Source organism: Mobula hypostoma, chromosome 28 (genome assembly GCF_963921235.1).
Source record: "Mobula hypostoma chromosome 28, sMobHyp1.1, whole genome shotgun sequence".
In the NCBI taxonomy this organism is placed as follows: Eukaryota; Metazoa; Chordata; class Chondrichthyes; order Myliobatiformes; family Myliobatidae; genus Mobula; species Mobula hypostoma.
Window position 1 is genome coordinate 18,791,222 of NC_086124.1, and position 21,497 is coordinate 18,812,718.

At 46.3% G+C, this 21,497-nt stretch overlaps 1 protein-coding gene across 7 annotated transcripts in view; it reads right to left on the reverse strand.

Annotated features, from left to right (window-relative positions):
- The window catches only part of LOC134339000 (RNA binding protein fox-1 homolog 3-like), a 45,483-nt gene extending 24,535 nt beyond the window's left edge, over window positions 1-20,948 (reverse strand). For 5 of the 7 annotated variants that reach the window (XR_010016320.1, XR_010016319.1, XR_010016318.1 and 2 more), the window contains exons 1-8: window positions 20,751-20,947; window positions 19,532-19,777; window positions 10,112-10,243; window positions 8,682-8,735; window positions 7,902-7,994; window positions 5,079-5,139; window positions 2,308-2,361; window positions 1,382-1,520 (exon numbers count right to left, since the gene is read on the reverse strand). Coding sequence is in view for 1 of the 7 variants with exons in the window: in XM_063035228.1 (XP_062891298.1) it covers window positions 1,382-1,520; window positions 2,308-2,361; window positions 5,079-5,139; window positions 7,902-7,994; window positions 8,682-8,735; window positions 10,112-10,243; window positions 19,532-19,777; window positions 20,751-20,831 (860 nt within the window). In the remaining 6 variants the exon portion in view is untranslated. Of the gene's footprint in view, window positions 1-1,381; window positions 1,521-2,307; window positions 2,362-5,078; window positions 5,140-7,901; window positions 7,995-8,681; window positions 8,736-10,111; window positions 10,244-19,531; window positions 19,778-20,750 lie in introns of all 7 variants that reach the window. The other 2 variants (XR_010016322.1, XR_010016321.1) reach the window with 1 other exon arrangement.
- Between the last annotated feature and the right edge of the window lie 549 nt (window positions 20,949-21,497).

Sequence of the window (21,497 nt, forward strand, 5' to 3'; positions counted from 1 at the left end):
TGTTTGGTCTCTTTTCTCTTTTGGACTGGCCTTTTATTATCCATGTACATGTGTAAAATGTCTTTTAAGCTGCGTGATTGTACTTGTCTTTGTCACTTCCGCGGCAGCTTGATCCATGTACCCACCATTCTCTGTGTGGAAAAGTTGCCCTTCCAGACTCCTTAAAATTATTCCCCTCTCATATTGAAACAACATCTTCTTTTCGAATCCCAGATCCAATGGAGAAGTTATTAGCCATCCATCTTATCGACACTTCTCGTGATTTTATAAAACTCTGTAAGGGGATCCCGCAACTTCCTTCACTCCAGGGAAAAGATCCCGTCTATCCTACCTTTCTTCAGAACCTTCAGCCCCACATGCAGCCCGGTGAATCTTTTCTGTTCCCTGTCCAGCTTGATGGAATTCCTCCTGTAGCTGGATGGCCAGAACAGTAGGAATACTCTGTCCAGTTGAAGGGTTTTGGCCCAAAACATCCACAGATGCAGCCTAACCTGCTGAATCACCCCTCAGCGTCCTCCATACCAAAAATCAAGGCTCCCAGCCTACTCATTCTCTCCCTGTACCTCAAGCCCTCCAGTCCTGTCAACATCCTTGTAAGTCTCTTCTACAACCCTTTCTAGCTTAATCAAATGCTTGCTATCACAAGTTGGCTACATAGTTGTATTCAGGATCTTAAGTGTTGTTGATGAGAAGATGTTTTTGGAATCATGAATGGGGCTTGGTGGATGCCCTCAGAGATTCTGATTCTGATTTTGATACAGATCCTCCATGTCCTTCCTGTAACGAGATGAGCAATCCTAACACACAATACTCCAGATGTGGCCTCACCACATCTTCAGAAAACAATGCCTCAAGAAGGCAACATCCATCATTAAGGACCCCATCACTCAGGACAAGCTCTCTTCTCATGCTACCATTCAGGAGGAGGTACAGTAGCCTGAAGACACACACTCAATGCTTTAAGAATAGTTTCTTCCCCTCTGCCGTCAGATTTCTGGCTGGTTCACATTTTCACACTAGTTCACATTTTTTGCTCTCTTGTCACACTATTTATTTAATTAGATTTTTAAAGATATTTTTTATTATAATTATATCTTTTTTACTATTACTATGTACAGCTGCTGCAAAAGAACAAATTTCACAACATATGGCAGTGATATTAAACCTTATTCTGGCCAAACTTTTATACAGTTCTGTCATAATTTCCCAACTTTACACTCAACACCTCAACCTATGAAGGCAGAAATTCCATTCACCTTTAACCACCCTATCAACACCCCAAGATCCCGCTGCACCTGATCAAAATTAAAACAATGGTCATCTCCTTCCCCACGTGACCCCAGCAGTCTTGCGTTGAATTTAGTACAGGGGCCGTGCTTACCCTCCATAGGTTGGGAGAGGCGAAGGTGCCGTTGCAGTCCGGATGGTGTTGTAAACAGCCCTGCCCCGGCCTCGGAGGTGGGTCCCTCTGTAGGCGATGGCCGGAGCTGCAGCGGCCACCGGATATGGGAAACCAGCCACTGTGCAGGGACCGAGAACGAGGCGTTAAACAAGAACGGAAAACAATCGAGAAGTATTGCATTGCCACCTCCATTGTATGTAGCGACAACAAGTATGAAGTGAGGACACAAGATGTGGCAGATGCTGGAGACTTGAGCAACAAACAATTTGCCAGAGGACCTCAGCCGGTCCAGCACGTGTCCAAGGGAGGAAAGGAACTGTCGACATTTCGGTACAGAACTCTGCAGCAGAACTGAAAGTGGAGAGGAGGGATTGCTACTCCCCTTCTTTTTACACCAGACATTTCACCTCTCCACTCTCATTCCTGAACCAGAGACAATGCCTCCCCCAACCCAACAGATGCTACTCCACCCGTTGAGATCTCCCAGTAGGGGAATTCTGATTGTATTGTATGCAGAGGAGGCAGTTTCTGTTTCACTTTAACTACAACTGGACATTTTTGAGAAAGTACCATGATACGAGTATCAGTACAAGAGACTGCCTTGTCAGTTTCTGAAACAAATCTCTTGAACAGCTTCCTGCTGTGGAACAGCAGCCCATGATTCCCACCCTTGGCAGTTTCCTTCTTATCCATTTTGAGAATATTAATTTATTTCATAAAAGTGACCTGTTTCTTTTGTTCCGTCTCTCAAATTTGTGGTCGTGATTTTGGAAATACTGTAAGGGCAAATTTCAGGTAGCCAAACTGCTGTAACGTGGGACACTGTGGTCACTGTGCATTAAGGGCCTCGGGATACTTTAAAGCAGTGAGCTGCAGCGTTAAAACTGGAATTGTTTCATGCTTACCTGTGAATATTTCTGGGGCGTAGACAGCTCCGACCATCGGATTAATCTTCCATCCTGTAAAGAAAATGGATGATGAGGTAAAAACAGAGGAAGACAATACACAGTCTGAGACCCTTCATCCCATCTCATCAATACTCGCCCAGTTTGACACATGGAGCCATTCCATTTCCCAGCTCTAGTGAGGAAGAAATAAAATGCAGAGATTTATGAGAATGTTGCCAGGATTTGAAGGCTTAAAATACAGAGAGAGATGGCAGGTTAGGACTTTATTTCTTGGAGTATAGTGGAATGAGGCCTGAAGTTATAGAAGTTTTAAAAATTATAGGGGTGGGGGCATAGACAGGATGGATGCACTCATTCTTAATCACAGGGGAGTAGAACTAGCAACTAGAGGGCAGAGATTTAAGGTCATATGTAAAAGATTTAAAGGGGACACGAAGGGTAATTTGTTCACGCAGAAGGTGTTGTATCTGTTGAACAAGCTGCCAGAAGAAGTGATAGAAAACATAGAATGGTACAGTAGAGCAACAGGCCCTTTGTCCAACAATAGTCTGCCATGCGAATTGAGCGAATGCTTCTGTCATATCTGCATCCACAATTCCATGGAAGCTTCCAGACTTCCTCTCTAAAGGGACTTGCCCAGCACAGCTTCTTTGAATGTTTCTCTCCCTCACTTTAAGTGAATTCCCTCTAATTCAGACACTTCAACCCTAGGGCAGGGATGTTACCCATGCTTCTCATAAACTTCTATCGGGTCTCCCCTCAGACTCTACTGCCCTAGAAAAAGCAGCCCAAGCTTGTCCAGTATCTCCATGGAGACGAAGTCCTCTGATCCGGCAGCATCCTTGTAAGCCTTTTCTGAACTCTCCCCAAATGCTCCATAGTTGTCCTATAGTAGGATGCCCAACACTCCCAAAATTCCCTAGCTAACTACAACATAATTTCCTGGCTCTTGTTCGATGCCTCAACTAATTAAGTCAAGCATGCAGTTACAAGAACAACATTTAACAGATGTTTGGGGAGATACATAGATGGGAAAGGTTTGGAAGGATATGGGACAAACACAGACAAGCGGGACTGGCTTAGATGGGCATATTCTCAGGCATGGATGAGTTGGGCCAAGTGGCCTGTTTCAGTGCTCTCAGTATGGAAGTCAAGTCGTTGTCAATGAGTGCTATCAGCATACAGGGTCAGCCAGCATAAGACATCCACGTTACGTAGATTCAAGGGACTGCAAATGCTGGAATCTGAACCAACACACAAAGTGCTAGACAAACTCAGTGGATCAGGGAACATCTATAAGGTGGGGGGGGTGGAATGGATTGCCAATGTTTCAAGTAGAGATCGTTCACCTAGAGCAAGGGCTGCCAACCTTTTTATGCCATGGACCAATACTGTTAAGCAAGAGGTTCGTGGACCCCAGGTTGGGAACTCCATGTCCACAGACTGAAAGGGGTGGAGTAAGAGATACTTTATACTTTATTGTCGCCAAACAATTGATACTAGAGCATACAATCATCGCAGCAATATTTGATTCTGCTCTTCATGCTCCCTGGAGTACAAATCAATAGTAAATATTAAAAATTTTAATTATAAATCATAAATAGAAACAGGAAAGTAAGGTAGTGCAAAAAAAACCAAGAGGCAGGTGGGGATATTTGGAGGGTACGGCCCAGATCAGGGTCAGGATCCGTTCAGCAGTCTTATCACAGTTGGAAAGAAGCTGTTCCCAAATCTGGCCATATGAGTCTTCAAGCTCCCGAGCCTTCTCTTGGAGGGAAGAGGGATAAAAAGTGTGTTGGCTGGGTGGGTCATGTCCTTGATTATCCTGGTAGCACTGCTCCGACAGCGTGCAGTGTAAAGTGAAAAGAGATGGCAGGTGATGGGTAGATCCAGGTGTGGATGCTGAGAGATGTGGGAGAGCAGAAAGTGGGAACCATGTAATAAGCTGGAAGGCAAGAGGTGGAAATGACAAAGAGCTGAGGATGGCCGACTCTGATAGGAAAGGAAGGCAGAGCGTGAAATTAAGGGAGGAATGTTGGGAGGGGAACCAGTGGGTGGAGGGGGTGGGTGGTGGGCAGGTGGAGAGAATGGGGAGAGGGAAGAGATATGTCAATGGAGTACAAGTAGATCAGGGGAAGAGAGAAAGGAGCAAATAAAAAAGTGACAGAGGAGGAGCAGTTATTGGGAGTTCGGGAATTCAACGTTCCTATCAACAGGATGGGCACAGCCCGGGAGGAATAGACCATAAGATCATAAGACATAGGAGCTGAACTCAGCCAGTCGGCATTGAGTCTGCTCCACCATTTCATCATGAATGATTTATTATGCTTCTCAACCCCATTGTCCTGCCTTCTCCCTCTTGGCGCCCTCACTCATCAAGAAGCTATGAACCTCTGCTTTAAATATACCCAGTGTCTGAATTGCACAGATTCACCACTCAAGGAATAGAAAGTTGTTCTTCTAAACTTCATTTAGCTTCAACCTGGCAGTAGAAGAAGTCAAAAACAGACACATCGGTGAGAGAATGGCAATGCAATGATAATGGCTGTCCGCTGGGACACAAGGCAGAACAAAGGTTCAACGAACACCTCTTTAGGGAGTCTTTTCTTCCCAAGTACAATAGCCCATGACCTCAGGGATTCCTGATTATCTAGCTCCCAGCTAATCCTTCAGGCCACATCCTATCCTGTACCAGCCACTCCAGCCCCCAGCTGAACTCCACACGTTTCAATGTAGTGATTTTAGATCATGCCACTGTCTCCACTCACCATTGATATAAGGAACCGGGGATTTCTTGGGGTTCACCACCCTCGCTGTCGCATTGTTGACCTGGAATATAAAACCAAGGATCTGGGTGTAATCAAAGTACAAAAACCCAGGAGAATAAAGCCAACAATAGCCCCGCGTTTTAAAAAAGGAGGGAGAGAGAAACCGAGGAATTATAGACCGGTTAGCCTAACGTCGGTGGTGGGGAAACTGCTAGAGTCAGTTATCAAAGATGTGAGAACAGCACATTTGGAAAGCAGTGAAATCATTGGACAAAGTCAGCATGGATTTGTGAAAGGAAAATCATGTCTGACGAATCTCATAGAATTTTTTGAGGATGTAACTAGTAGAGTGGATAGGGGAGAACCAGTGGATGTGGTATATTTGGATTTTCAAAAGGCTTTTGACAAGGTCCCACCTAGGAGATTAGTGTGCAAACTTAAAGCACACGGTATTGGGGGTAAGGTATTGATGTGGAGAGAGAATTGGTTGGCAGACAGGAAGCAAAGAGTGGGAATAAACGGGACCTTTTCAGAATGGTAGGCAGTGACTAGTGGGGTACTGCAAGGCTCAGTGCTGGGACCCCAGTTGTTTACAATATATATTAATGACTTAGACGAGGAAATTAAATGCAGCATCTCCAAGTTTGTGGATGACACAAAGCTGGGCGGCGGTGTTAGCTGTGAGTAGGATGCTAAGAGGATGCAGGGTGACTTGGATAGGTTAGGTGAGTGGGAAAATTCATGGCAGATGCAATTTAATGTGGACAAATGTGAGGTTATCCACTTTGGTGGCAAGAACAGGAAAACAGATTATTATCTAAATGGTGGCCGATTAGGAAAAGGGGAGGTGCAACGAGACCTGGGTGTCATTATACACCAGTCATTAGAAGTGGGCATGCAGGTACAGCAGGTGGTGAAAAAGGCGAATGGTATGCTGGCATTCATAGCAAGAGGATTCGAGTACAGAGCAGGGAGGTACTACTGCAGTTATACAAGGCCTTGGTGAGACCACACCTGGAGTATTGTGTGCAGTTTTCGTCCCCTAATCTGAGGAAAGACATTCTTGCCATAGAGGGAGCACAAAGGAGGTTCACCAGATTGATTCCTGGAATGGAATTTAGAAGATTGAGGGGGGATCTTATTGAAACGTATAAAATCCTAAAGAGATTGGACAGGCTAGATGCAGGAAGGTTGTTCGCAATGTTGGGGAAGTCCGGAACAAGGGGTCACAGTTTAAGGATAAAGGGGAAGCCTTTTAGGACCGAGATGAGGAAAAACTTCTTCACACAGAGAACAGTGAATCTGTGGAATTCTCTGCCACAGGAAACAGTTGAGGCCAGTTCATTGGCTATATTTAAGAGGGAGTTAGATATGGCCCTTGTGGCTAAAGGGGTCGGGGGTACGGAGGGAAAGCAGGTACAGGGTTCTGAGTTGGATGATCAGCCATGATCATACTGAATGGCGGTGCAGGCTCGAAGGGCCGAATGGCCTACTCCTGCACCTATTTTCTATGTTTCTATGTTTCCATTAGCTGTTTGGCTAAGTACAGCCCCACTGATGTGTGCCAGTTCGCTGATAACACCATTGTCATTGGGTGAGTCACAGGCAGTGCACTGGGAGATAGAGACCACCTGGTTGAATGGCACCTCAGACACAACACTAAGAAGCCAAAAGTTTAAAAGAAAGGGACAGGTGACCTCAGGAAGAGGGAGGAGGATGAACGTCTGCCACTGTTCTTTACTGGAGATTGTCAACAGTTTCAAGTTCCTCAGTGTAAACTTATCCGATACTGTACACAATTGCTGAAACTGCAAAGAAGGTGCGTCAGCAGTTCTCAGGCACTATGAAGGAGGTTCGGCGAGTCACTCTGACAGATCTCTGCAGATGTGCTGTTGGAAGCATCATGGTCTAGTATGGTTGTTCAAATTTGCCTGAATTTAGAAAGCTGCAGAGACTACTGGACTCAGCCCAATACATCACGTGTGCATCCCTCCCCACCATTGATAGTATCTACAATAGGCACTGCCTCAAGAAGGCAACTTTCATCATCAACGATCCCCCAAAATCAGGGCTACGCCATTTTTTCACAGCTCCCATCAAGCTGGAGGTACACACCAATTGGGTCAGAGAACAGCTACTTCTTAACTCACACACAATAGTTTTGTTGGGAGGCAGTTTGTGTAAGGAAATCGGAGTAACCAGAAGAAACCCACACAGTCACAGGCAAATATGCAAATTCTACAAAGAGAGACTGACAGACTGACAGGCAGATGAACAGAGAGGCACAAAGAAAAAGAGAGAGACAGAGCAAAAAAGAGGGGCAGGCAGACAGAGACAAAGGCCGAGACGTAGAGGCAGAGAGATGAGGAGATGAAGGGATGAGAAGATGGGGAGATGAAAGGACGAGAAGAGGGGGAGATGGAGAGAGGTTGATGAACACAGAGACAGAGCAGGAGAGAGATAGAGACGGACAGAGAGAGGAAGAGAGATAGACAGAAAGAGAGAGCGAGAGGGAGAGGAGAGGGAGAGAGAGAACCCACCTGAACAAACGCATACACAGCACCGGAAATTGGAATCCAACATTGCCAAAGCAGGAAGACAATAGGACTAACTTTTTTATCTTATTAATTATTGAGATTCAATACCAAGGGCAGAATAGGCCTTTCTGGTGGCAATTCCTCCAGCCACCCTCAAGCACAACTTTAACCCCAGCTTTGTGGAGTTGTTTCACTGTTTACCGTCTGTCAGAAACTTGGGTTGTTACCCCTCCATACTCGATGCCAACACTCCCTATTTAATTTACAGAGACACTGCAAAACCCACCTCAATCTTACGGCCCTCCACAATAGTACCATTAAGCTTCTCACGGGCCCGGTCTGCGTCAACGCTGCTCTCGAATGTGACAAATCCAAAGCCCTGTGAATAATAAGGTGGAAGCTCGTGTTAATGCAATGTGTCTGAATGTGCCTGTACAACACTGGGGTACGATACTGTTAGGACAGGTCTATACTATATCAATCCAAGGTACAGTACCAGCTGGAATGGATCTATCAAAGTACAACACTTGGTTACATTATCAGTGGGGAAGGACCTATTGCTGTAGAACATTGGGGCATAGTACCGATAAAGATGGGTCTATCACCATATAACACCAGTGTACATTACTGTTTGGAGCTGGGTCTTTTCCTGTATAACACCGTGTACAGTACTGCTAGGGATGTGGAACAAGGGCTGGTATATGATTGTTGGATCCAGGTTGGGAAAGAGTGAAAGACGTGAGGGCATGGAATGAGACCAGATGGGGAGGAAATGATGGGCAGATGGAATTAGGTGGGGAAGAAGGTGGAATGGTGGCTGATAAGTGGAACCTGATGGAGATAGGGTGAGATGGGCAGGTGGAAACAGGAGGGATGGTACAGAGGGTTAGTAGTGATTGGTGGAACCAAATGAGACAGGGCTGATGGGCAGATATGGAACCAGGAGGGATGAAACAGAGATGGGTAGGTAAGCGTGATTGTTGACTGGTTGGGCACAGGTCAACGGGTCAAAGAGTCTGTTTTGGTGCCGTATTGTACTCTGTGCACATTGCTCTACAATACAAACCTTTGATCCCCGTTCATTGAAGATAATTTCAACGTCTAGAATTTTGCCGAATTGCTGGAAGAGAGTAGAAGAGATCAGTAGTGATTAGAGAGCATGACCACAGCAGAATCCCAGATCCCAATGGGACATGCAGTCCACAGAGCGACCACCAGAACCACAGGAAACAAATTAGGACAGGCTTCACACTGAACTAACAGATGATGGTGAGGCACCTCTCTCATCTTTTATCAAGATGGAACTACACCGAACTGCTCAGAATGGTAATCTCATCACTTCGCAGAATAGTGGTTACTGACTTCTGGTGCCCCACCCTGAACCTTCATTGGTCACTTGTGACCTTACCCTGAACCGTTGTAGGTCACTCTTGACCTTACTCTGGATGGTCATTGGTCACAGTGACCTTATTCTGCACTGTCATTGGTCCGTGGTGACTTTATTTTGGACTATCTACTGGTCGCTGACCACTGGTGATCGTAACCTGGACTATCCATTGTTTACTGACTTCTAGTGAAATCATCAGCCTGTATATTGGTGGTACCACTAGTTAGTGACCACTGCTGACCTCATCCCGAACTGTCTTTTGGTTACTGACCGCTGTTGACCGCATCCTGACTGTCAATTGTTCAGCGATCACTGGTGACCATATCCTGGACTGTGTCACTGAACTCTGCTGAACTTACTGCTGACAGGCTTTTGGTTACTGACCTCTCCTGCCCTTACCCCAGACCATCCACCAGTCTCTTTGCTCTATATCCTGTCTATTGGCCATGCTGTAAAGTCCTCTGGAGATTTCTACCTATCAATAAAGCCACCTTCCTTCTAAACCCTAGCGAATACTGACCTGCCCTGCTCAACAAACCGGCTCCATTGGCTGGAAAGTTCAAGCAAAAGGCTAAAGCAAAGGCGACCACCGACTGTACAAGATGATCTATAGCCTCCATTAGAACTATCAGGCTGCTTTACAAGGCCTTGGGTTATCCTGATTCTGCAGTTGGCTCCGCCCAAGAGTGCAGCCTCCTTCTTTGGACACAACACTGCCCAAGGCCTTCGGAAGAACACACACACACACACACACACACAGAGTGTCACACAATAAACCAATTCCAATTCCAACAAAGAGTCACACCACTATCTCTCTCTACCTCTCACACTCACATTCTCTCTTTCCTCATCTCACTCTCCCTCACCCTCTCTCATTCTCTGCCCCTTTTCTATCTCTGGTTGTCTGTCTATCTCTCTCTCTCTCACTCATACAGATAGGGTCATGCAATAAAGCAATTCTAATTCCAATTCCAGCATAGAGTAACAAACACACAGTCTCTCTTTTTCTCTCTCTCCCCATCTCTCCCTCTCCCAGTCTCTCCCCCAACTCTGTCTCTATCTCTGACTCGCTCGTGCTCACACACACACACACACCACAAAATACTCACCCCAAACATCTGCCGCAGGTCAGGATCTCTGAATCGGAATGGGATGTTGGAGACATGGAGACGTTTGGCTTGCACCTTGTTGTCCTCTGACTCTTGAGACAGCTGGGTGGTGTCCTGCTGACTCGAATCTTCCTGTTGATAACGGTGACAGAAATGGGGATAAGGGTGACAATCCTTTCAAAAAAAGCTTTGCAAAGCTTTGTTGAATTTTTGGCTTCTGAGAGCTTCATGGCTAGTCTTCGGGGATGTTCTCATTGGATGAAACATCCTTCCCTGAGGAAGAGCGAATGCCTTACACAATATGTTCAAATCTGGGCAACACAGTCGAGTGGCATGTAGAGACGTTCCTTCAGTGCGCTGGGGACCAGAGATCGATCCTCACGTGTGTGTGTGTTTCTGACATTCTCTTTGTAATCATGTAGGCTCTTCTCTAGGCATTCCACATCACATTACCTGCCATAATTCTAGTTTTTGGATGAGTGAGTGAGCAAAAATTATATTGCACATTACATTTATATTGCACGGTACAGTATATTGCACCCAGTCACCAGAGAAGGGTGGGGGGTGTTAAATCAGACACAGGAAACAGTGACAGGATCTAAAATATTATATTACACGTTGTGAACTGTGAAGGGGATATATAATATATCATACATCATGACCACAGTTATGGGAATCTATTATATTATATCACATGCAGTGACTACTGAGGGATATCACCCAGCAACCAGTGACAGGGATATCTGTAACATTATATCATGCACACAGTAACCAGTCTGTGGATCCATGATATTGTACCACACAGTGGGTAGTGACGGCAAGATGTATATTATGTATATGGTAAGAGGTATATATAATATACAGTGACCAGTGATAGGAATCAACAATATTATGAAGCACACAATGTAACCAGTGATAATTTCACACACGGTATACACTGATGGGGTCTATAATAACATATTGCATGCAGTGACAATTGAGGACTTATATTGCACCACACACGTGGACTAGTGACAGGATATATAATGATATGTGAGGGAGATCTATAATAATACATCACATATGGTGACCAGTAAAGGAGGGGTGTGTCCATAATATAGTATCACAGTTTGACTCTAACAACAGTGATCTATAGTATTATATCACACACTTGCTGGTAACGTAAATCTATCATATTCGACCACAACCAGTGACCCCCTCAACACTATTATGTTGCACACAGTGACCAGTGTAGTTCAAACTAACTGTAGTACATATTGACCTCTTTCATTTCCGTCTTTTTTCGTGTTTTCTTGTTGCTGATGGGCGGGCTGGGAGTTTGGGTTTTGATATTGTTGTTGCCGTTTTGCAGTGTGGGTGACCTGTTAGTTTTTTGTGTATGGCAGAGGTGTTTGGGGGCTTGATGTTATTGTCACAGCTTTTTTTTCTTGTGGGCAATATGTTAGTTTTTTTTTGCAAAGGAAGGAGGTCTGGGTTTGCAGTTTTGTTCTTTTAGGTTTTGTGCAGGGGGTTGATGTCTTTTCTTTCAATGACTTCTATGGTTTATCTGTATTTCATAGCTATCTGGAGAAGACGAATCTCAGAGTTGTATTTTGCATACATACTTTGATAATAAAATGAGCCTTTGAGACTTCTGAACGTTTTATTAAGGGGATCGATATTGTATCAAACACACCGCTGTGATAGGCCATTCATTGATCCACAACATTACAAAACCCGCAGAATCCAGTGACAGGGATCTGTACTGTTATATTCAACAGAGTGAGGGAAATTTGAAATAATTTATCATGCACTGGCCAGCGGGGGTGATCTATAATTCTGTATTAAAAAGAGTGACACTTCAATGAAGGAAACCTATACTGGTTTTTCATACATGGGAACAAATGACAGGAAACTATCAGTGACCCTATAATGATATAAAACTACAATACTGTATCACACATGGTGCCCAGTCAGGTTTATGTGTAACTCTATATCATAAATACCTGTCCTGGGGTTTCAAAACCTCAAAAAACAATTATCAGTGACAGTAAAGGCATCCATTAGTCTAGCGAGACCGTGGATCTGCGCCTGGAAAGTCTTCACTCTCCAGGGCGCAGGCCTGGACAAGGTTGTATGGAAGACCAGCAGTTGCCCATGCTGCAAGTCTCCCCCGCTCCACGACACCAATGTTGTCCAAGGGAAGGGCATTAGGACCCATACATCTTGGCACCAGTGTCGTCGCAGAGCAATGTGTGATTAAGTGCCTTGCTCAAGGACACAACAAGTTCCCTCGGCTGGGGCTCGAACTCACGACCTTCAGGTAACTAGTCCAATGCCTCAACCACTTGGCCACGTGCCCACACAATCAGTAACAGGGATCTATGAAATTAAATTATACACCATGGCTATTGAGGAAATCTAAAATATTATATCATACACTGCTGAGGCGGATAGATTTTTCACAGTGACCAAAGACAGAGATCCATAATACAAAGTGAATGATATCACACACTGTGATCAGAGAAGAATTTATAATACACATTGTGGTCAATGTTGGGCATCAATAATATTATATCACACACTGTTATGAATGATGAGAATTTTTACTGGTCGAATAGAGTGACCAGTGAGTTGGATATGATATTACATAACACCCAGCAACTTGTGACTGGTATCTCTAATGTTAATCAGAATCAGGTTTAATATTGCAGGCATACATTCTTACATTTGTTCTTTTGTGGCAGCACTACAATGTGATGCATAATAATAAAAATATCTAAATTACAAAGAGAAATATCTTTAAAAATCAATTAAATAAGTGCTAAATGAGAGCAAAAAAGAAGAAAGAATATTGAGGTAATGTAGACATTGAGGTATTGAGGTAGATTGTGGGTGGCGGGGTGGATTTGTGACTCTGCCAAAGGAGATCTGAGGCGTTCGCTCCTTCCTTCTGCTTGCCTGCAGGTCACCCTTGGGCAAAGTGTAGCGCCTGCTTGGCACCCCCTCCCCACTGATCAGGGTCACATGAGGCCACGGGAACAGGTGGTGGACGGTCGCACGAGCAGCTGGTGCATATCACAAATCCTGGTTATGCGACCACTGACGCCAGGCAGATGATCTCAAAAGAGTATTGATAATGGCTGGGGCCACATGTCTTGTAAAGACACTGCCCAGAAGGAGACAAGGGCAAGTCACTTCTGCAGAAAAATTTGCAACTAACTACAGTATCATGGTCATGAGACCATGATCACCCACGTCATACGACGTGGCACATTATGGTGACAAGTGTATAATGAGGTGGGTTTGATGTCCATTCGGAAATCTTATGGTCAAGAGGAAGAAGCTGATCCTAAAGCATTGAGTGTGGGTCTTTTGTCTCCTTTATCTCCTTATTGATGGTAGCAATGAGAATAAGGCCTGTCCTGGATGATGAGGGTGCTTAATAATAGATGTTGCCTTTCTGAGCCACCTCTTTTTGAGGATGTCCTTGATGCTGGGGAGGCTGTTGCCCATGGTGGAGCTGCATATATTCACAACCTTCTGCTATTTTCTCCCATCCTGTGCAGAGGCCCCTCTATACCAGACGTTTATAGTTAGTAACTGGTATGCAATCAGTTACTGAGACCAGAGAGAGGATCTATAACACTATCACACAGAATGTCCCTTCAGTGGTCACACACAAAGTTATACAAGTATGCACACAGTCACAGACATACAAGCTCCCACAGACACACAAACATGTACACAAATGCACATAAAGACATACACACCATACACACACACACACACACACACCACATACAAATAGAGACTTCCACACACACACACACACACACATATACACACACCACATACAAATAGAGACTTCCACACACACACACACACACACACACACACACACAGATACACGTCCACACACACGTCCACACACAATCACACACCCATACACACACACGCAGACACACGTCCACACACACATACACACACATGTCCACACACATACACACACCTATACACAAACACACACCCACATCTACACACCCACACACATACACACACACAGATCCATACATCCGTACCATTCTATGCAGTCGTCTACTGCTCACCCAGAATAAACTGCGACAAAATTTGCAAAGAGTAGGTTAGTTGAGAACATGAGGCTACGCCCTGACAAATGTGAACCATGTGGTTTATTAGATGGTGCAGCAGAGTGTGGGGTTCAGTTATGAAGATCTGTGCCCCATGGTGCAGCAGGTAAAGCCACTGCTTCCCAACTCCAGCGGCCCTAGTTCGATCCTGGCCTCCGGTGCTGTGCCTGTATAGGTGGAGTTGGCCCACTTTCTGTGTGACCGTGTCGACTTCTTCCAGTTCCTTCCTATACCCCAAGGTTTCCCTCACCCGGGATCACCCTCAGGAATGTGGCCTGAACACACTGCAGGGAGAATTAGTCTAGGCAATGGGATCGCATCACTGTGGCTGGCTGATCTATACTAACATTGCCATTGGTCTGACTGTATGTTTCACTGTCATTGGTCTGACTGTACTCTCACTCGACTGACCATATCATACTGTCTCTGTACAGTATTTTATTTCCAACATGATTGGCCACACTGTATACTCACTGTGATGTGTAGGATGTACTCTCACTTTAATTGATCGAGCTGTACTCTGCAGCTAGATTCTTGGCTTCCCGATGAACAGACACAATCTGCTAGGATATTCAGCAACACCTCCAAAGCAATTATTCGGAACACTGGTGCTCCACAAGACTACGTTCTCAGACCTCTCTTCTATTGCAGTGCAGTCATGATTATAGACCAAAGTCAGCATGGTTTCTTTAAGGAGGAATTTAGCCTGACAAAACTGGTGGAATTCTATGAGGAAATGAGAGGCAGGATAGACAAAGGAGAGTTAGAAGATGTTGTTTACTTGGATTTTCAGAAGGCCTCTGACAAGGTGCCGCACATGCAGCTGCTTAATAAGATGGGAGTTCATGGTATACTAGGAAAGATACTAGAAGATTGGTTGATAGGCAGAGGGAAAGTGTCAGAATAAAGGGAGCATATTCGGGATGGCTACCAGATACAAGTAGTGTTCCGTGGGGCTCGGTACTGGGACTACTTCTTCCACGTTTTACGTCAATAATTTGGATGATAGAATTGATGGCTTTGTGAAAGATATAAAGGTTTGCAGAAGATACAAAGGTAGGTAGAGGGACAAGTAGTGTTCGGGAAGCAGTGAGACTTGGAAAGATTGGAAGAATGAACAAAGAAGTGGCAGATGGAATAGTGTAGGGAAGTGTATGGTCGTCCACTTTGGTAGAAGAAATCAATCTGTTATTTATTTATTGAGATACAGCATGGAGTAGGCCTTTGGCCTTCCAAGCCACGCAACCCAGCAATGCCCCTATTTAATCGTAACCTAATTTGGGGACAACTTACAATGACCAATTAACCTACCAACCAATATGTCTTTAGACTGTGGGAGGAAACCAAAACACCCAGAGGAATCCCACACAGTCAAAGGGAGAACATATAAACTCCTTCCAGGCAGTGGCAGGAATTGAACCCAGGTCACTGGTACTATAAAGTGTTGTGCTAATCCTTACACCACTGTGCTGACCCAGACTCATAGACTATTTTCTAAATGGGGAGAAAATTTAAAACTCATAGGTGCAAAGGGACTTGGGAGTCCTTGTGCTGGATTCTCTAAACTTGCAGGTTGAGTTGGTGGTAAGGAAAGCAAATGCAATATCAACATTCATTTTGAGAGTACTATAATATAAGAGCTGAGACTTTATAAGGCATTAGTCAGACCACACTAGGAGTACTTGAGCAGCTTTGGGCCCCTTATCTAAGGAAAGATGTTCTGGCATTGGAGAGGGTCCAGGGGAGGTTCATGAGAATGATTCCAGGAATGAAAGGGTTAATGCATGAGGAGTGTGTGATGGCTCTGCACCTGTACTCACTGGAGTTTAGAAGAATGAGGTGGGATCTCATGGCTCCTATTGAATATTGAAAGGGCCTAGACAGAGTAGATATGGAGAAGATGCTTCCAAAAGTGGATGAGTCTAGGACCAGAGGGCACAGCCTCATAATAGAGGAGTGTTCATTTAGACCAGAGATGACAAGAAATTTCTTTAGCCAGAGGGTGGTGAATCTGTGAAATTCATTGCCACAGACAGCTGTGGAGACCAAGTTATTCAAAGCAGAAGTTCATAAGTTCTCGATTAGTCAAGGCTCCAAAAGTTACAGGGAGAAGGCAAGAGAATGGGATTGAGAAGGATAATAGACCAGCCATCATGCAATGGCAGAGCAGACTCGATGGACTACTTCTGCTCCTAGGTCTTCTAGTCTTATGGACTGCAGATTTTGAGGTCTCCAGATTCTGCTCAGCCACCATCTATGTTTCCAGATGATACAACCACAGAATCCCAGATCTCAAATAATGATGTGTTGGAGTACAGGAATGAGAAAGAGATACTGTAATGGCAAAACTGTGGTCAACGTCAACAAAAGAGTTGGTCATTGAGTTCTAAAAGGGATGCGGTGAACATGCTCCTGTCCACATTAACCATGTTGAGGCCGAGACGGTTGACAGCATCAAGTTCCCAGCATGGATATCACCATCAGCCTGTCCTGGTCAAACCAGGTAGGTGTCACAGCCAAGAAACTTGCAGATGGCTCACCAAAGCCTTTACTTCTTCAGGAGGCTGAAGAAATTTTGCATGTCCTCATCGACCCTTAACAATGTTTGTTGATGCACCATAAAAAGCATCTTATCTGGATGCATCACAGCTAGGTATGGCAACTGCTCTACTCATGACCACAAAAAACCACGAGGATTTGTGGACACAGCTCAGTGCATCGTGAAATCTGACCTCCTTTCTACAGACTTTCCACTCTTCTCACTGCTTCAGTTAAATAGCCAGTATAATCAAAGACCCCACCCTCCCCAGACATTCCTCTTCTCCCCTCTCCCACTGACACAAGATACAAAAGCCTAAAAGCAAGTACCACCAGTCTCTAGGATAACGTCAACACCATTATCTACTTAGTTGTTTCCCAGAAATGATAGGGTAGAGTCTTAGCCACATAACCTACCTCATTATGACCTTGCCCCTTATTTTCTATCCACACTGCACTTTCTCTGTAGCTGTTATACTTTATTTGGTATTCTGATATTGGTTTACCTTTTACTACCCAGGTTCATTCATTAGGTGCCATGACATATGACGTGGATGATCATGGTCTTTCCATGACCATGATTGTTCTTGGCAAGTTTTTCACAGAATTGGTTTGTCATTGTGTTCTTCTGGGCAGTATCTTTACAAGACAGACGACACCAGCTATTGTTATTATTATTATTATTATTAATGTATATGGGGTATATGGGGTGTCAAGGAGGGGTAGCACCTCTGGTGGGGGAACATGTCGCGTCCTTTTCAGGGCGGTTAGTCCACCTTTGGTCCCCACCTGGCACTCAGCTCTCACCTGTGGCTCCCCGTAGCTGTTTGCATGCGACAGCGGCCACACCCCGGGCAACGGCTTCGACAAGCCGGCTAAACCAGGTGAGGGTAGCCGACAGGTCTCAAACCCTCGGTGAGATAGGGAGTTGTCTATCCCAGCACGTGAAGACAGACTCTGGTGGATTGAGCGGACCAGACCAATGGAAGGTCCAAGGGTCAAGAAGGCGGTCTCTGCAAGCGTCGTGGAACGTGTAGAGCAGGACAAGACACAGAAGACGTCCTGGTCATCCACTGCACCTAGTCCCATCTCCAGCCGTCTAGACTCTGTCTTGCCACTGGATCCAGATGGGAATTGGGAAGAGAGAGTGAGGCTGACGCTGCGCAACTCTCCCTCACTTCAATCCAAATCACGCGCTAGTCTCGACACCATCATAATGATGTCGAGGTCCTCATCGACGTCAACGATGGACGAACAACAATTATTAATGTATTTATTTTTCTCACTCAGGCTGGTAAAACCTGAGGTACAGGCATAGCCAAGCACACTCATTTTTCAATTGCTAGGAACTTTTGGACTATTCTAGTAGTGTTTGAATATTGACTGTGTAACTGTTCCTGAGGTTTATCTCTGTATCCTGTCATGTGAGACTCAAGTTCCGTTACTCGGTAGTATACACGTATTATAAATGTGTTTACTTCTAATGACCATTTCATGCGTGTCTTTCTTCTCTTAACTGCTTGAGTGGTCTCCGTTGTAAGACTGCTCCTCCAGGAAACGGTTGCAGCAGTCGCGGCCTGTGGTATTGATAGGCTACTCGGAATCTTGGCAGTATCTTTTCGGGTTTCCCGGTGCCTGCCCGACTATTCAACAGTGCACTACTAACCGTTCATTAACTGTGATGCTCATCGCTAGCTCCAGGCATGCCCTGGCAATCCGCATGCTGTGATCTTATCACTCTATTCCATTGACATCTCTCCACTTTAAAAGCGAAAGGGTATTGCTTTTTGTACTTACAGGCCAGGTTTTAGTCTCCTCCGCCCCTAACATGCAGAACAGATGCTGACCAGAGCACCGGCCAATATGGGTACCGACGTGTCTGGATTATTATTATTATTATTATTATTATTATTATTATTATTATTATTATTGAGACATACAATCTAACGAGCCTGTGCCGCCCAATTACACCCAGGTGAACAAATAACCTGCGCCTTTGGAATGTGAGAGGAAAGCGGAGCACAGGGAGTAAACCCACGCGGTAAGAGCAGAATTGTACTACCCTAGCCTGCATATCCAGACAGCGAGGACACAACATGCATGGCCAACCCTGACCGAAGGAGGACTCATCCAGAGTAGAATGTACAAAAATTCCTTAGAGACAGCGGCGGAAATTGAACCTGGGTAACTGGCTCTGTAATAGCATTACGTTACGCTACCCTCCTGTTCCATCCGCACCTCTCCCTTCATCCCAAACTTCAGTTCTCCAACAGAAAATGGACATTATAGTTAAATGATTCCTGGGGGGTTTGGGGGATGGGGACATATGCACAAATATAGCCAGCCTAAACAACAAATCAAGGCACAACTCTCCAATACATTGTGAATAATCTTCACAGATTGCTTGCCTGGCGTCACTGGTCGCATAACCAGAAGCTGTGATACGCACCAGCTGCTCATACGACCATCCACCACCTGTTCCCATGGCTTCACTTGCTGGGGGGGCTAAGCAGGTGCTACACCTTGCCCAAGGGTGACCTGCAGCCTAGCGGAGGGAAAGGGCGCTTTACACCTCCTTTGGCAGAGACGAATCTCTACCCGGCCACCTGAGTGAATTGATCGGTATGAACAGTACATGCAAGGCAAACTTTTCACTGCAGATCGGTACATCTGACAATAATAAAAACATTTAAATTGCAGTAATCTCATCGTGATCTGCCCGGCCGGCAGTCCGGAGTCACTCGCCACTTACCGCGGGGGGAGGGGGGATTCCGGTTATCGGTCCTTCCACCGCCGTCGTCGTCTCAATCAGAGCCTGGGGCTGGGGGTAGAGTCGAAGGCCAGCCTCCGTAACCGATTGCCCCGCGTACTCCTGGCTGGGGTGAGGGAGCGGAGCGGGGTATTCGGCCGGCAGACGGGTCTGAGGAGGCGGAGGAGGGTACTGGGCCGGGTACCCCTGCGGCAGCGCCTCGCCGGAGCCGGGTGCATCCTGCGTTCCCTGAGGACCGAGAACGGAGTCCAGAATTAGAGGGCTAGGCGAGAGACAAATATAACCTTTTCCTTTCCCAGTTCTGAGCCGGGGTTCCACAAGACCCTCTTCCCCTCTCTACGGACGCTGCCCGACTTCCCACCCTCTCCCGCAGCTCACACAGGATGGAGATAAGGCCGAAGGGAAGGGGTGTCGGGTCTGTGGGTGCGTACAGGAGGAGTACACCGTAGGAGGGGATCTCGATGTGAAGCTGGAGGGATGTGTGATTGGGTGATGGTGGGCAGCAGTTCTGTGGCTTGTTGGGTGTGGGACGGAACGACACGGTTCTACGTAACCTGGAAGAAGAGTGAGATGATGAGAGAGCGCTAGGTGCGAAGGGGACTGAATGTGACAGCAGCTCTCCCCGAATGACTGCAATAACCAACAGACAATAAAACTCCACCACCACCCCCCACCACACGCGCTACTCTCCACACCAACACCACCCTACAAACACCGACACCCCCACGTGAGAACACACACACGCCCAGACAGACACCCCACACAGGCACATATACCTCGTTCCACGTAGACACCCCACACACTCACCAAACACACAGACACTGAATCCCACACAAACACACACAGGCTAGCACAGTCACACAGACACCCATCACTCCCTCTCTCTCTATATATATACACACACACACACACACACACAGGGGCCATTGTACAGATCCGCCCCCCCGCCCACACACACACACACATACCGATCCTCTCACACTAACACCCAGACATAACCCGACGCACAAAATTCCATGTTCTGTTCAGCCTACCAAATGTCCTCCCACACACGCACCTACACACACACACACACACACACACACACACACAGAGCCCACCACGTACATATAGAAACTTCCCCGCAAAACACTTCCACATGCACACACACACAAAATCCCCGTAACCACTTGCGTCACCCGGTCCCTCGCTTCCCACTCACGCTGATCACTCCACACAGGATCTTGGTGGTCCCGAATGCCCCCACTCCCCAGCGGGGCAGCCCTCGCCCCTCCAGGAACATCCGTCCCTCCGCTCTCCCTCAGCCCTCATCCGTCCCTCCTGAATCGAGCCTCCGTCCCCTGCGCATGCTGCTTCGATCTCTGCAGCCTCCGGCACCCTTCTCTCCTCCTCCAACCACCTCTCCCCAGAAACCCCTCCCCACGCCCTCCGTCCCAACCCCTGCCCCTCTCGGCCAATGGTGAGCCGGCCGCAGTATCTGGCAGCACCGAATCCCCAGCACTCAGATCCGGCCCAATCCCCTGGCGTCCAACTCTTTTCCTTTTAAGTGCATGTTTACCCCCTCTACACCTGCTCGCTCTCAACAGCAGCTGCCTGAGATATTTTTACATCTGTCACCCGGCGAAAATAGCTCGCGGGGGTCCCAGGACACTTGTCTCAGGAATTTCTTCTCCCTCTTCTGCGTTCCTGTCCCTGCCGTAGTCCCTCCCCACCACCAACAACCATCACCCCCCCACACACACACACACACACACACACACACACACACAACCTCAGGCACTCAGCCCCCGGAATCTGCTCACTAGTTAGGGGAGTCTGGAGTGCCAGGGATACCTGTCAGTGCCGGGCTCTATCCGAACTCAAGTTACTGTGTGTGTGTGTGTGTGTGTGTGTGTGTGTGTGTGTGTGTGTGTGTGTGTGTGTGTGTGAGAGAGAGAGAGAGAGAGGG